The sequence below is a fragment of the Sinocyclocheilus anshuiensis genome, unplaced genomic scaffold, assembly GCF_001515605.1.
Source record: "Sinocyclocheilus anshuiensis isolate Anshui unplaced genomic scaffold, SAMN03320099.WGS_v1.1 scaffold1102, whole genome shotgun sequence".
Classification (NCBI taxonomy): domain Eukaryota; kingdom Metazoa; phylum Chordata; class Actinopteri; order Cypriniformes; family Cyprinidae; genus Sinocyclocheilus; species Sinocyclocheilus anshuiensis.
Genome location: NW_015539924.1, coordinates 1,379,295 through 1,394,084, shown reverse-complemented (window position 1 = coordinate 1,394,084; position 14,790 = coordinate 1,379,295). Strand labels below are relative to the sequence as shown.

Here is a 14,790-nt window from a genome sequence, read left to right as displayed (position 1 = left end):
GTGAACAATATTTGAGAGAAATAGGCCTTTTGTGTACATAGAAAAAGTCTTAGATCTTTGAGTTCAGCTCATGAAAAATGGGGGCAAAAACAAAAGTGTTGCGTTTATAATTTTGTTCAGTGTATATATATATATATATGAAGAATTCATTTGCAAAAACAGATAATTGTGTATTCCAATTAATCTCAATCACGCTGCAGTTGGGTTATTTTGATTACGTTAAAAAATAACTAAAAAATACAGCTAACTAACACAATAAAACAATTAAAACATGATAACATAATAAAAACATGATTTTTGAAAAATAGTTATATGTTTTTGCAAATAAACTTCAGATAGATAGATAGATAGATAGATAGATAGAGAGATAGATACAAATATTAAATAGTTTGAGAGTGTTGGAATTCTTAATTACGCCATTCACAGTGCTTCATTGAAACTGCTTCTTTTGTCTCAATTCTCTGAAGAATCATGGGAAATGTAGTTTTTCACCAGGAATTCCACTGTTAAACATGATTATTTACAAAATAAGTTGAAATGATGTGGGTTGATGGCTTCAACAAAAGCATATACTATCGATTAACAACCTCGCAGCTCACAGTAGATCTGTTTTTAACGGTTTATAAGTTATCGCTAAAAATCAGTTCCCTATGGAAAATATTAATACGATTTTTAATGACAGAACCTGACAACATTGGACCCCACTGACTTTCATTGTATGGCCATTTTTCAAACTTTTTCTTTTGTTTTTTCCAGAATAAAGAAAGCCATACAGGTTTGGAACAACATGTAGGTGAGTAAATAATGACATCAATGGGCATCTTATGATGATCACTAACAAAATCTCTTGCAAATACACTAGGAGAAAGAAAAAAATAGTATTTTTTTCTTGTTTTTGAGGCTTCTTTCAGCTCCAATACTTCCATCAATCATTCCAGTAGCACATTCTTGCAACATTATCTTACCTCCCCACCCACTGCCTTTTCACTTTCATTTCTTAGCCCATTTCTTCCAAATCCTCTGTATTTGTTTTCTACCTCTACATTTTTAATTTCCTTTTTTCAAGCTGACATTTCAGACATCTTTCTATTCTTAACCAATGAGTCACAGCTCATCAGACATTTTTAATCATAAATATGTCGATCGCTGTCAGCTCAGAGTGTGTTTAGTAAAAACACAGACGGCTTTACATGTTCACAAAGAGTGTTGTTGCGTTTGAGGAGACACACGCAAACGGCGAGGGATGTGGGACGTTAAACAGCCGCAGGGCCTGCAGGATGGCACAAAGGCACACCGAACGTGAGAACACATGCATAAAAAACTGAATGTATGTCTAAACCAATCCATTAGCTGTTGCCTTTGGCACTGATGAAGACAATGACCACTCTCTTCCTTTGTGAGGAAACAAAAGCAACCCTGTTGCCCATCTGAAATGCTCAGGTTTGACTACCAAGCAGTCTGTGGCGATCAACATCATCAGAAAAAGAAAAAGAGTCTACAGGGTGAGTTAGTGCAGGTAATGCAAAGGTTAAAGGTTAAGTCCTACCTATCAGTATCATCTTGACTCTTGGGATTAAAGTGGTGAACAGTCCCTCTCACGCTGTTCATTCCATCTGAGACCCATTTAACCCTTCTGGAGTACAGGCTGAGACCTCCGTCCGTCATGTATCTGCAGACACACACACACATTAAAATGCTGGTTCAGCACACAAGATACAAATTGCAGGTCTTATCTGTAAATGAAGCATAAACAGGCTGTCTTGTGAAACTCTACAGTTAAATATGTAGCGAGACGCATTAACAAAAGCAAATATTTTACATGATGTTGCCACCGCCTGATGATCTATGATCTATACATGTCCGGCTCCTTTGACGGCATGTTGTGTCTGCACGTTCACATTCATAACAGATGAATTCAATTAACTACAAACAGATGAAAGACAAACATTTGTCAATTTCTCAAGAAATCAGCCCACAGGAAAAACCTGTTTTTCTACCCAAGTAGAGAAGTGCGATAATTTTAGAACTTGCCATGGATTGTACAGGAAATACTTTTTTTTTAAATTTACATACATAACATACATACATACATACAGACACACACACACACACAATAATATTTACCCCCAATATATATTGTTTTGGGTCACTTCATAGCATGCCATAAAAATATAGTACATTTTTCATATAAATATATAAAAACAAACTAAAAACAAATACATGTATATAACATTTTTATGTTTTAGTATTCATTTTGTCATTTTAGCCTCCAAATATATTGTTTTGTTCGCTTCATAACATGTAAAATCCTAAAAGCCAAGATATATCGTTAAACATGTTTACATGCAACATCATTTACATAGCCAAAATAAATATAAATCTTACAAATCCATATAAATATAGCATATTTCTAGAATAAATATATGAATATATGAAAAGAAATAAAAGACACACACACACACACACACACACACACACATATATATATATATATATATCCCAAAAAATATTCCCAAACAATTATGTTTGATAAGAAGTTACAAATGAAACCTGCATCGTATAACTTAATCAATATGATACAAGCTAGTTTAAATGAACCTCAATTCAAAAACTATTAAACCAAAGCAGCTATAAACTAGACCAAGTTCCTCTCTTAATTTAACACCAACAATACCTTAACCAGCATGCAAGTCAAAATATTCACTCACCTCACCAAAGGTCACAAGCTAGGACTGCGACCATCAAGAAAGTCTGGTTGGTTTCACATGACCGTGTCTGTTGACTCTTAAGGTGTGCGTTTATGTATTTGTGATCTTACTGTAAGTGCTTATCCATGTTCTTAATATCCCTAAGGACACATTGCACTGAGAAGTGAGGAGAGAGAGAAAATAAGAGCGATTGTGGGTTGGTCTGCAGGCAGAAGTGGACAGGTGAGCTGTGTAGGACAGTGTGTCTTAACCTGAGGCACTAGGTGGATGGGTGTTTACTCTGTTAAACCGTTTAAGTGGATGTTCTAAACAGGTTCTCAAAAGAGAGTCATTTGCCCACTGGGGACAAGCAATATGAACCAAACACTTATAACTACTGCAGGGGGAGAGCAGCGCTGATAACAGGCTGATCCAATTCCAGATAAGCTTGATGTTTCAGGTTAATATGATTTTTACCATGTAACAGATGCATCTCTTTCACAACAGAACTACAACACAATAATACTGAATAACATCTTGTTGCACTGTTAAAAAATATATACAAATAAAAAAAGCCTGAAATTTCAGGTTGCCTGAAATCCCCTGGAAATGTTTATAATAAGAATAAGAATAATAATATTAATAATTTATTTTTATTTATAATAATTTTAATTAATACATTTTTTTATTAATTAAATATTTACATTTACATTTGTTTTATTTACAATAATCTTTTCTTTTTTTTTTTGTGATACAGAAGGCCACATGACGAATTATCATTTACTAATATTATATAATTCAATGTTATTCTTTATGCAATTTTTTCTGTAAAGAGGTGAATGTCTTTCAAAAATATTTCATTGAAAGTGAATTCAATGTCCAGGTAAAAATAATATAGATTTTGAACATAAATTATGTGGTAGTAACTATTTCACAATATTTATTATTAGATTTAACAAAAAAATGACATGTTTTGTCCTGTTAAACTAAATGTTTATATAAGTAAAATGAAAATAAAAATATAAGGTAACACTTTCGTTTAATGACCAATTCTTACTATTAACTAGTTGCTTATAAGCATGCACATTACTAGCATTTTGACTGTTTATTAGTACTTATAAAGCACATATTAATGCCCTTATCTGCACAACCATATTCTAGATCCCTTATGCATTTGTGTGTGTGTGTGTAATTTATACATAAAATTATATAAATATATATATAATTCTCAAATTGTAATGCCCCTGTGGACTGTTTGTTGTGGTTTCTTCCCTTTGTGTTGGTTTAGCCCGTCTAATCATTAGTTAATCACCGTCATTGTGCTCACCTGTCTGCCTCTAATTATTCACCCCTTATTAGTTCCTGTCTGTCTGAGCATTGGTGTCGGTTATTGTGAATGTTACCCCGAGTGTGTGTGTTTCACCTACCTGTACCTGCCTTGTTGTGTCTACATTAAAAGTGAGTAGTGGAATTCTTGTTGTCCTCGTCGTCCTGCCTGCCTCCACACATCCGTATCCGTGACACAAATATATATATATATATATATATGTTTGTATATGTGTGTGTGTGTGTATATATATATATATATATATATATATATATATATATACACTGTATATGCATACACATTTTTTTTAACAGGATGTTAAAAAATGTTTAATCTTGTTTAATCTATTATAATCTAATAAATGTTTACATACAGTAACATTAACACTTTTTTAATATCAAATTCCTAAACATTTTCCCAGTATCAGCTTTGTTGATTGTAATGGGAGTGAGTTAGTTTTGGTTGCAGATGGTGACGAGACAGATCCTGAAGATGTCTTAACAGACACGCATCCTTTAGCTTAATCTCTCATTTCCTGCTGTGAAGCAATCAGGTGACAGCGTTTCATCACCCGCAGCGGCTGACTAACCTGCCGGGCAGGTGGAAAATTTACAAACAGCATACGCCACACTAATGATTTAAGTAATTCACTTCAGGTAATTAAACAGTACATGAATCATCAGGTGCGATTCAGAGCAGAAAAATCAGAAGTCAGTAAATATGAATTTCACAATCGTGGTTGCTTAATCATAATTTTCAAAACATCTATCAAAGGTTTAGCAACTAGTAGCGTGCAAAGATATTAAATTGGTCTATTTTGTTTATTGTAAACCTATAATAAAACTGTAAATGTGTTTAGTACATTTAAGTGACCATTTAGCATACTAATTAAACTGAATGATTAAAATGTACTTTCTTTTAGCATATATCCTCTGTAACCTTTGGCAACTGTCTTGTCACGGTACATGAATTTGGTAAATAAACAATACCATGGTATGCATGGTAGCACCCCCATCTGATATCATCACTGAACTATAGTACCAGCATTGTACTTTTTGTAGAGGTTATCTATGATTGTGAATAGTGTCTGTGTTTTAATGTTAGGACTGGACAATATTTCCTATTCTTTAGTTCCCTGACAGGTGTGTCTCTGGGAACAACGGCTTCTGTTTAACGTCGGTTACTGTGCAACAAAACTTGTTAACATTAGTTCAACCAGTTAAACACTCTGCCCCAATGAGGTTATTCATTTGCCCTGACCTGGTAACCCACTGCAAGTCAATCAACATCAGTCTCGCAGACAGACTCGCAGACCATGTAAATTTAAATAAGAAAATTACTCCTGTTTTCAAGAACAAAAATATTTGTTTTTATAATTTTTCATCAAAATGTAATAACTTTCTATACTCTCTGTTGATGTTTCCAAGGCCAAATAGGCAAGGAAAAATAAATGAAAATAGGCAGAAAATAAATAAATAAATAAAATAATGTAAAATAATCTGTCCTTGTCCTACACGTTGTCTACAAATATTTTATGTAAATATTTTATTAAAAAGTTTTAAAATATAAATAAAATAAAATGTTTTTTTACCAAGAAATAGCATCTACGTTTCAATCAATTATGAATTAATTAAATTGTTTCAATTTCTAAATCATTAGAAATGGATTCCAATTCTAAATTTTTTCATACAAATTATATGCTCAGTTAAAAGTTTTTACAAATAACATAAAAAAAGAAATGTTTTTTATTAAAAAATAGCATCTACATTTCGATCAATTATGAATGTATTAAATTGTTTCTCGTCCTAAATGTTATCCTAAATAAATCCTACAAATTATATAGAGAGTTAAAAGTTATTCAAAATAATTAAAATAAAATAAAATAAAATAATCAGGTCCCATCCTACACGTTTTCTACAAATATTTAATTATTTTATTTTATATTTCAATTTTATAATATTTTATTTTATATTTAATTATTTTATTAAACAGTTTTTAAATATAAATAAATAAAATATTTTTAATAAACGAAATAGCATACACATTTAAATCAAATATCACTAGAAATTGATTCCGATCCTATGTTTTCCTACAAATTATATACTCAGATTTACAAATAAAATAAAATAAAATAAAATAAAATAAATGTTTTATAAAAAAGATAGCATTTACATTACAATCGATTATGACTGGATTAAATTGTTTCTCATTCTAAATGTTTCTAAAGGTTTTCCTACAAATTATTTACTCAGTTAAAAGTTATTAAAAATAATTCAAATAAAATAAAATAAACACACTTTAATAAAATCTCACTGGATAAAATCAGTACCTGTCCTACATATTTTCTCACAAAATGTCCTGTATCATTCAGTTAAATGTGAATTTTAAAAAAATCTGAAAAAAATAAGACAAAATAAAACTGATGCTTGATGGATATAAACAATACTCTCCCTACATAATCTCCCACAAAACATTGTTAAATGCTTTTTACGTGGTCTTCATCCAATTATTCAAACATGTAACTAAGATAAGCTAGTAAAAAGGCACTAATCCAAACCAAGGCATCAGGTTTTAGAAACAGAATTTGCTGTAAGTACTCAATGTTGACTGCGCTTCAAAATCCATCCATATATGGTCTCAGTAATTGGGCTTAAAAGCTTTTTCAACTATGATCAAATGTCTCGCAAAGATTTTCTTGTGGTGACAGAATCCCTCTACTGGAATTCAGCACTGAGCAGAAGGAATATGAGAATCCAATAAAAGGTGTCTGTCTGATTCCTGTTTGAACAGGACTAGGGAAAGATTATGCACGATTCTGTGTGTACATTGCTACATGTGCTGTGTTTGTACATTTCGTCGCATTTCCAAATTTGGATGTAGCCTCATATCTCTTCCGCGGGGTCAAAAGGTTGCAGATTTTTCCATGAAAATCAGCTAAATGCATGTCTGCGAGGTAAATTCAAGTACTCTTTCTCTTCGTGCCACAAATATTCATATATTCACCCTCTCTCAGGATTCAACCATGAATATTTGCCATGACCCCTGTCTCCCGTCTTCTTACCACAGGCTACATGTTGCGTTTTCATGTCCTACTGACAGACAGCCAAATGAACAGCTGATAACAGACATATGAACAAAATAACTGCGAACATGAAAGAGTTTTTGGGGCTTTTAAAGTATTGTTGCACAGTAGTGATACCCTAATGTACACATTTGTGTCAGTAGCTGTTAAAAGCAACATACAGAAGCAGACGAGCTTGGGTTGTGATTGCATGGTCCAAAACAAGGCCAAGAGTTCATCCACACACACTGTAATTTGCATGTTGCCACAAACCACACCAGTATACCATGACTTTGAGCATGCAAGCAAAACTGGCAGAGCTCCTAGTGAACGACACAATGAAAGAGCGATGGGAATAAAGAAAGCTGGATCAGCGTTACATGATTACATGCTAAAAAGCTGTGGCTAGCCGCTCATGGGACACAGTAGGAATTCAGCGCAGGGCGCGTCGAGCCACTTTGCTACACACACACACACACACACACACACACACACACACACTAATACTGTATCTTCTGATATATAGTGCTAAATGGACATTATAACTTGTTAAAAATGTCAATTATACATCTTTGTAACTATCATCAAAATTAAAAAAAGCCTAAAAAATGGTTTCACTTTTTGTGAATTGTTATACTGAACATGAAAGCTACAGTATTTTTGCCAGTATGACTGTCTTCTTAAGCAAAGAATGGTTAAAAAAAAGAAAAATTGGTTATAATAACATTTGTGAGTTGTTTGGAAGTAACTCGTTCAAAATAAACTAGTAAAAAGGACTAGCAAAAGAGCGCCACCCAGAGGCAGATGTAGAGAGATGCATTCTTACCTGTATTTTACCATACATTACTATATACTGTATATATCAATAATGGACGGTCCTTAAGGTTTTTTTTTTTTTTTTAATCAAATGCAAATTCATGTCCCAGTCACATTTTCTTGGTTAAATAAATATTACTTACATTATCAGAAAAAGAAAAAAAAACACAATTCTATTTTATATTTTTAAATAAACAGTGTAATCAATATTGCATTTCTTAAAGCCAAGTATGAATCTCATCAACTAAGTGTTTTTAAGCATTTTACATTTATTCCAAAATAATAACTCAAGGCAGTAACAATTTAATCAACATATTTTATTTGTGAACTTATGTTCAGCTACTCTTTTTAATAGTTAACTTTTAACTATTTTTGAATTTTTAGGCTCATCATTCATCAAAGCATGGAAAATATTGTTCACAGACGTGGAGATTTACTTTAAATTTCACCAAGCTGATTACTCACTAAAAACTCCCACAGATCATGTTTTTATGTCTTATTTTGATGTAACAAAGTGCTTATACAGTATCTAAGTGTGTGAGTTGTTTACTTACTTTTTAAAATTAGTCTTCCCATTAACGCCATTATACTGTTCATTCAGACTGATTCGTGAACGTGGAACGCGCATGAACACAAGAGGCAGGATTTATCACATTAACCAATCACAGCCGATCATAACCAGTTATATCCAATCATATCGCGATGGAGGCTTTGCTTCCTCTCACGTGACTTTCCCCCATTCATTCTCAATTACCTCCCACCAAACCCACCGCATGCTTTAGGGGGTCTGTTAAAACTCAATGGGCTCAGGGGAGACGAGAGAGACGCGGACCCCCACTGTAACTTTACCTGCTGTGTCGCTGTTGAACAGTTTCTTTAGAAAAACTAGTTTTTTTTTTTTATACATCTTTTAATGTTAAGTGTTAATTTAAGGTAAAAAAAAAAAAAGTATTACAAAATTACAGTATAAAATAACAGAAATACAGCTTAAAACAAAACTAAAATTTTAGATGAAAAACAAACTTAAAAGAAAATGATAAATGTTGCTTTGTCAACAAACTGCAAAAAATAAGTACTGGAAAAGTACTAAAAGAAAAATAAAGCTGAACAGAAATATTGATATTATAAAAATATAACTAAAATGTCAAAAGCACATAAAAAAGTACTAAAACCTAAACTAAATTTAAAATAAAAACTGAAAATATAAAATTAACAGCTAATTAAAAATACGACTAAATACTTTGTAAAACCATTTAAAAAGGTGGCATATAAAAAAGGCTTTACTTACCAACTTATTAGTAAAATAAATTTAATTGCAACTGAAAAATTTAATAATCAGTATTTAATTAACACAATATTTACCCTCCCCCTATTTTTTTAGTAGATGACACAAATGTTACACTCTTAAATGGCCAAACGGACACAGTAATCTCAGTATGGTCAAATATCATTAAAGCTGATTTATCAAGATTTGAAAACTTTGCAAACACACCATCAAACCACACTCACCCACTGGTCACAGTATCCATCTTCATGCTCTTGCCCAGGACGTCCCCATCATTCATGTACCCCGCTGTTTCCATGGCGACGCCCTCCAGCTCCTCCACCTTCTCTGAGAATTCAAGGCCGCAGAGGACTCCGTTGTGCGTGCAGGTCTGATGCCTGTGTGTGTGCCGCCCACAGCCACTGCCATGCTGTACGAATGCGTTTCCTGAAGAGGGGGCATCACCAGCTTGAAGGCGAGGGCTGGATGAGCCCAGTCGCCATGGCAACGCAGAAGCAGGGCGGGAACTGAAGGCAAGCAAAGCCCTCCCATTGATCTCAGTAGTTACGGTGCTGTCAAAGGTCGTCTCGAGGGTGCTGGCAGGTGATAGTCAGACAGGAAAGATATCAGAAGTTAATGATGACATTCGAATGGTGTAAACTATAGGTCTCATGGGCTATTTGCCACTTTGATACAGAAAATAAAGCTGAGAATGTAATACCTAAAAGTAAACCTTTTTGTTGTATATCAAATAGTTGTGTGGACCATTTTTGGAGTTCGTCCCCATTCTCTTTCATTCAATGGAAAGAACAGCAGGGTCATTCTCAAAAATGAATTTTATTATGAATTATTTTTCATCACTGAAATGTCAAGGGAACAATCTTATTTTAGTATTATTTACATAATGTAGCATTTATTAATATTTTGAATTCGTGTTTTTTTCTTTCTATTTTTATATTTTCAGTTTTAATTTTAAATTGAATTTTAGGTTTCAGCAATTTTTACATTTTTATTATTATTATTACTATTATTAATAATAATATTAATATTACCACGACTATTACTACTACTACTACTACTACTACTACTATTATTATTATTATTATTATTATTATTAATTTTCCATTTAGCTTTAATGTACATTTCAGGTTCAGTAAATTAAATGTCAACTTAAACTTATACAATTAAATTACCTTTAAACAAGGCAGCATTTCCCATTTTTAAGTTTTTTTTTTTAAGTTTAAGGTTTTAATTTAATATTTATATTTTATTTCAGCTTTATTTCAATTATCAAAAACATTTTTTAATATTTATAGTTAACAACAATGACACTGCCTGCAAGGGACATACCTGACACCATATTTCAGCATTGACATTTTGCAAAATAACTCCTTCTGTCTTTCACCAAAGAAAATAAAACAATAAGAGTTTGGAATGACATAAGGCAGTGGTCTCAAACTCAATTCCTGGAGGGCCACAGCTCTGCAGAGTTTAGCTCCAACCAGCTCCAAATCACACCTGCTTGGAAGTTTCTAGTCATCCTGAAGACATTGATTAGCTGGATCATGGGTGTTTGATTAGGGTTGGAGCAAAACTGTGCAGAGCTGTGGCCCTCCAGGAATTGAGTTTGAGACTAATGACATAAGGTGAGTAAATAATGACTTTTTCATTTTTGGGTGAACTATCCCTTTAAGAAAACAGAAGATTTCTCTTAAAGCAAGCAAAAAGTAAAAGCATCACTGAGTTTCTGGAAAAATTCGGCATCCTGTCACGACAGGGTTTCATTGGAATATTAAAACAAGCTTTTTATCCAGTATTAACAGGCAGTAGGTGGCCCCCAGCCGATTTCATGGCCAGCTTTTGTACCCTGGAAGGCCGAGACACGCATCAAACTGATCACAGCAAAGACAAAAACCCGGCACCCCCTAAATCAGCTCCTAATGCCAATCAAACTGTCTTCCTCAAAGCCATTTAGAGTTTAACAGTTTGCAAACCCCCAGAGATAAAAGGGTTCACACACCCGGGAACAATGGGGTGCTTTCTGAACTGTGCTGTGATCTCTGTTCCCAGTCATAATTAATGTCATGTTGTACTTCAACCCTACTGAACTGAAGTCATTTAGAGTCTGATCATGAACTAGAAAAAGTGCAGTGAGAAGCAGCTACCACTAGTGGGACTCCTTTGGGTTGATTACTATAAAAAAAAATGTTTCGACTTGTCTCTAGTTTCCATTGAAAAAGCAAAAATGGAAGTTACCAAAGTGGCCCTTACATTAGGGCCAATTTTTTAATGATTTAAAAGCAGAAATATGAAGCTTATAATTTTATAAAAGCACTTCGTTTAAAACTTGTGCATTATTTGAGTTGTAAGGCTTTTACAATTAATATTAACCTCCTGGAGCTGTGTGGAGCAATTTTTATGATGGATGGATGCACTTTTTTGGGCTTCAAAATCTCGACCACCATTCACTGGCATTATGAAGCTTGAAAGAGCCTGGACATTTTTTACATTTAACTCCGATTGTATTCGTCTGAAAGAAGAAAGTCATATACACCTAGGATGGCTTGAGGAAGAGTAAATCATGGGGTAATTTTAATTTTTGGGTGAACTATCACTTTAAGATACATAATATTTTAGATGAGTAAAACTAACTTTGACCACTTTCAGCAGGCAGAAACACACTAAATATATAAGCAAAAATAAAATCATCCCAATGTTCTTACCTGTGACTGAAATGAGCCGTCCCCCGCAGACTGGACATGGTTTCTTCCAGGTTTTGCCTCAGATCAGCAATGTTTTTCACGGTACGTAGCCTCTTGGTTTCAGAGTCCTCACCTGAGGAAAACAGACTCATCACCATCACCACAGTCTGCAAACAGCTGCTACCGTAACTCTAAGGCATGTCCAAACACACATATTCACACACCTAAAATGCTTCAAAAAGCCTAAACCCTGAGAATCATGGGATAATGTAAATGAAGCAACTCCAAACTCTGTATTAGCATCACAGCTCTAACGCTGCCTCTTTTGCTTGTGAAGTTAAATCTCCTAGCATTCTGTAAAAGAGCTTTTTGTTTTCTTGCACCAGTGTTAACGAACGAAGCGTTAGCCAACCGCTGCTTAAAAAATAAACACACAGTGTAGCTATGCCATAGGTGAGCAGGTATTTGGCCACTCGGATTAACGGCTGTTTACTGATCATGAGGGGTCCACAAGGGGCTCAGGAGGTACAGAGCAGACTCACACACATTCGCACATGATGTAAAACGTGTAAAAGAATGAATGCCATGGTAAAGTACATTCCTGCAGGCTGTAAACACCACAAACAACCTCTTTTAGAACTGCTCACTGAAGCTAATGCTAAATCTTTGATCACTAGGCGCTACTTGAGTAAAAACAGACTAGCTTCCTCTCAGACCGCTTAAAATATAAACTGTCTCATTCAAAAACAGCATTTAGATTGATATCGGCTTTATTTGGAAGGGATGAAAGTTCATAACCCAATGCAAGTAGGGGCGCAAGCAGGAATTAGCATAAACGTCTATATTCTCTTTTAAGCTAACTGCTGTCATGACCGATTTTTGCTACGTGTTATTATGATCATTTTCATTTAGTTAAGGCTGAAGTGCTCAAATAAATCAAATTAAAACTTTAAATCTATATAGCTTAAACTAATAAAAATTACAAAAACAACAAAATTACTCGAACTTTAAAATTAAAACAGAAAATATAAAAATAAATCTAATTAAAAAAACAACAACAAAAACTATAATAGTATATCAGTTATCCTAAAATATCACTGTTAATAATAAAGTCAGAGAAGAACAGATTCACTGAAGCTGTAGCCTGGCAGTTAACGTACATGCCAATAATTGCCAAAAGGGGGACTACAGCACCTATTAGCAAAAACATCATCTTCCACAGTCATTTTTCTCTTTTAAGCCAACAATTTCAGATTTCAGCTAAGAAAAAAGACAAGACTTTGTTAAGAACAGAATTGCAGAGATGTGACTTAATAGTTCGCACAAATGCTAATATAAAAGACGCAGGTCCATTCCTCCTCTCGCTACTGTCTTTATAAATAAAATGTGATCAAAAAGCCCCAAGAAATGAATAATTAAGACTTTAGGTGTGCTAAAAGCCTCTTGGGTAACTCTTTAAAACGGATAGTCGTCCAACACACACATCTACTTACTTTCATGCTTCTCAAACATATCCAACATGGTTAGAAGGATCTCCTCATTAACACGAGCAATTCCATCCCACACACAAGAGTGTTGGCTCAAATGTAGCTGATATACACAGCTAAATGTGTTAACTTCCCCTTCATTCAAAACCCTTGGTTGAGTGTGTTCAGACAGCCATTTAGAATATGTCGGAGGTCCTCCAGAACTGTCTACACCCCTGAACCTGTCCTTTCTCTCGAGACTGGAGCAGTCGTCTGAGGTGTCCTCATAAGAACCTTCTCTTGTTCCTCCTGTTCTGAGAGGAGATGCCAGCTGACAATGACTTCCTGCTTGGTCCATTGAGAAGACGATTTATTTAGGTCTGCTTCCAGTGGTGCAGGTCTTTTGTCTTGGTTGCAGAAGACGACTTCACAGTGCTACTAATGTCCTGAGTTTTTTTTTTTTTTTTTCTGGTGGCAGCTTGTTCCTGACTCTCCTACGCTTCTGTTAAGATGGATAAATGGTCTGTCTGACACAATCGGAGTTGTTTTCCCAGAGAATGTGCCGACTGATTCATGAAAGAAGCTCTTGTGAGCTTTCCTTTCCTCCGTGGAAAAGAGAGGGGAAATTAGAATACAGCTCTCATGTCTACACCAGCCCAGGGAACTTCCCCTGTGGAGAAGAGTTTTTCTCTCTACACAAAGTTCTGACAGACTGAGAAAGGACACACACACACACATACACTCAGACACACACACACACATGCTGGTAGGCCTTGGCAACTTCTTGACATCCATAGCCTTTTACATGCAGATGAGTGCTGTTTTGTTTTCTTGTTCACTCTCAGCCTGACATTGGCCTCAGAGTGCTCACTTATTCATAAATAATCAGAGACAGTAAATGACCTTGTCCAAACTAGGCATTAGAGTTAGGGAGTAACTACCCAAGAGTAGCAAACACTTGTTCAGCAGAAAATGTTCAGTAGAATGATATAAGACTGTTTTGAAACAGTCCCGACTGTCCTCTCTTTCAAATCTAACACTGGGATATCAGATTAATTATAGCAAACTGTTACTGATTCACTGAAATAATTCAATACGAATCTAGTGCTGTCAAACGATTAATCGAGATTAATCGCATCCAAAATAAATGTTTTTGTTTACATATTATATGTGTGTGTACTGTGTATATTTATTATGTATATATAAATAGGCACAGATACAGAATATATTTTGAAAATATTTATATGTATATATTAACATTCATATAATTTATATTATATATAAATATATGTAATATATAAACAACATTTTTCTTAAATATATACATTCATTTGTATGTATTTATATATACATAATAAATATACACAGTACACACACACATATTATGTAAACAAAAACTTTTATTTTGGATGTGATTAATTGCATTTAATCGTTTGACAGCACTATATGAATCGCTTAAATTATTCA

The 14,790-nt window shown here is 34.0% G+C and overlaps 1 protein-coding gene across 4 annotated transcripts in view; it reads right to left on the bottom strand.

Moving 5' to 3' along the window:
* Positions 1–14,790, bottom strand: part of LOC107686659 (neuron navigator 2-like) — a 76,672-nt gene that overhangs the window by 46,108 nt on the left and 15,774 nt on the right. For all 4 annotated transcript variants that reach the window (XM_016483741.1, XM_016483742.1, XM_016483743.1 and 1 more), the window contains 3 exons: positions 11,879–11,990; positions 9,401–9,751; positions 1,547–1,669 (listed from right to left, as the gene is read on the bottom strand). In XM_016483741.1, the coding sequence (XP_016339227.1) occupies positions 1,547–1,669; positions 9,401–9,751; positions 11,879–11,990 (586 nt within the window). The remainder of the gene's footprint in view (positions 1–1,546; positions 1,670–9,400; positions 9,752–11,878; positions 11,991–14,790) is intronic.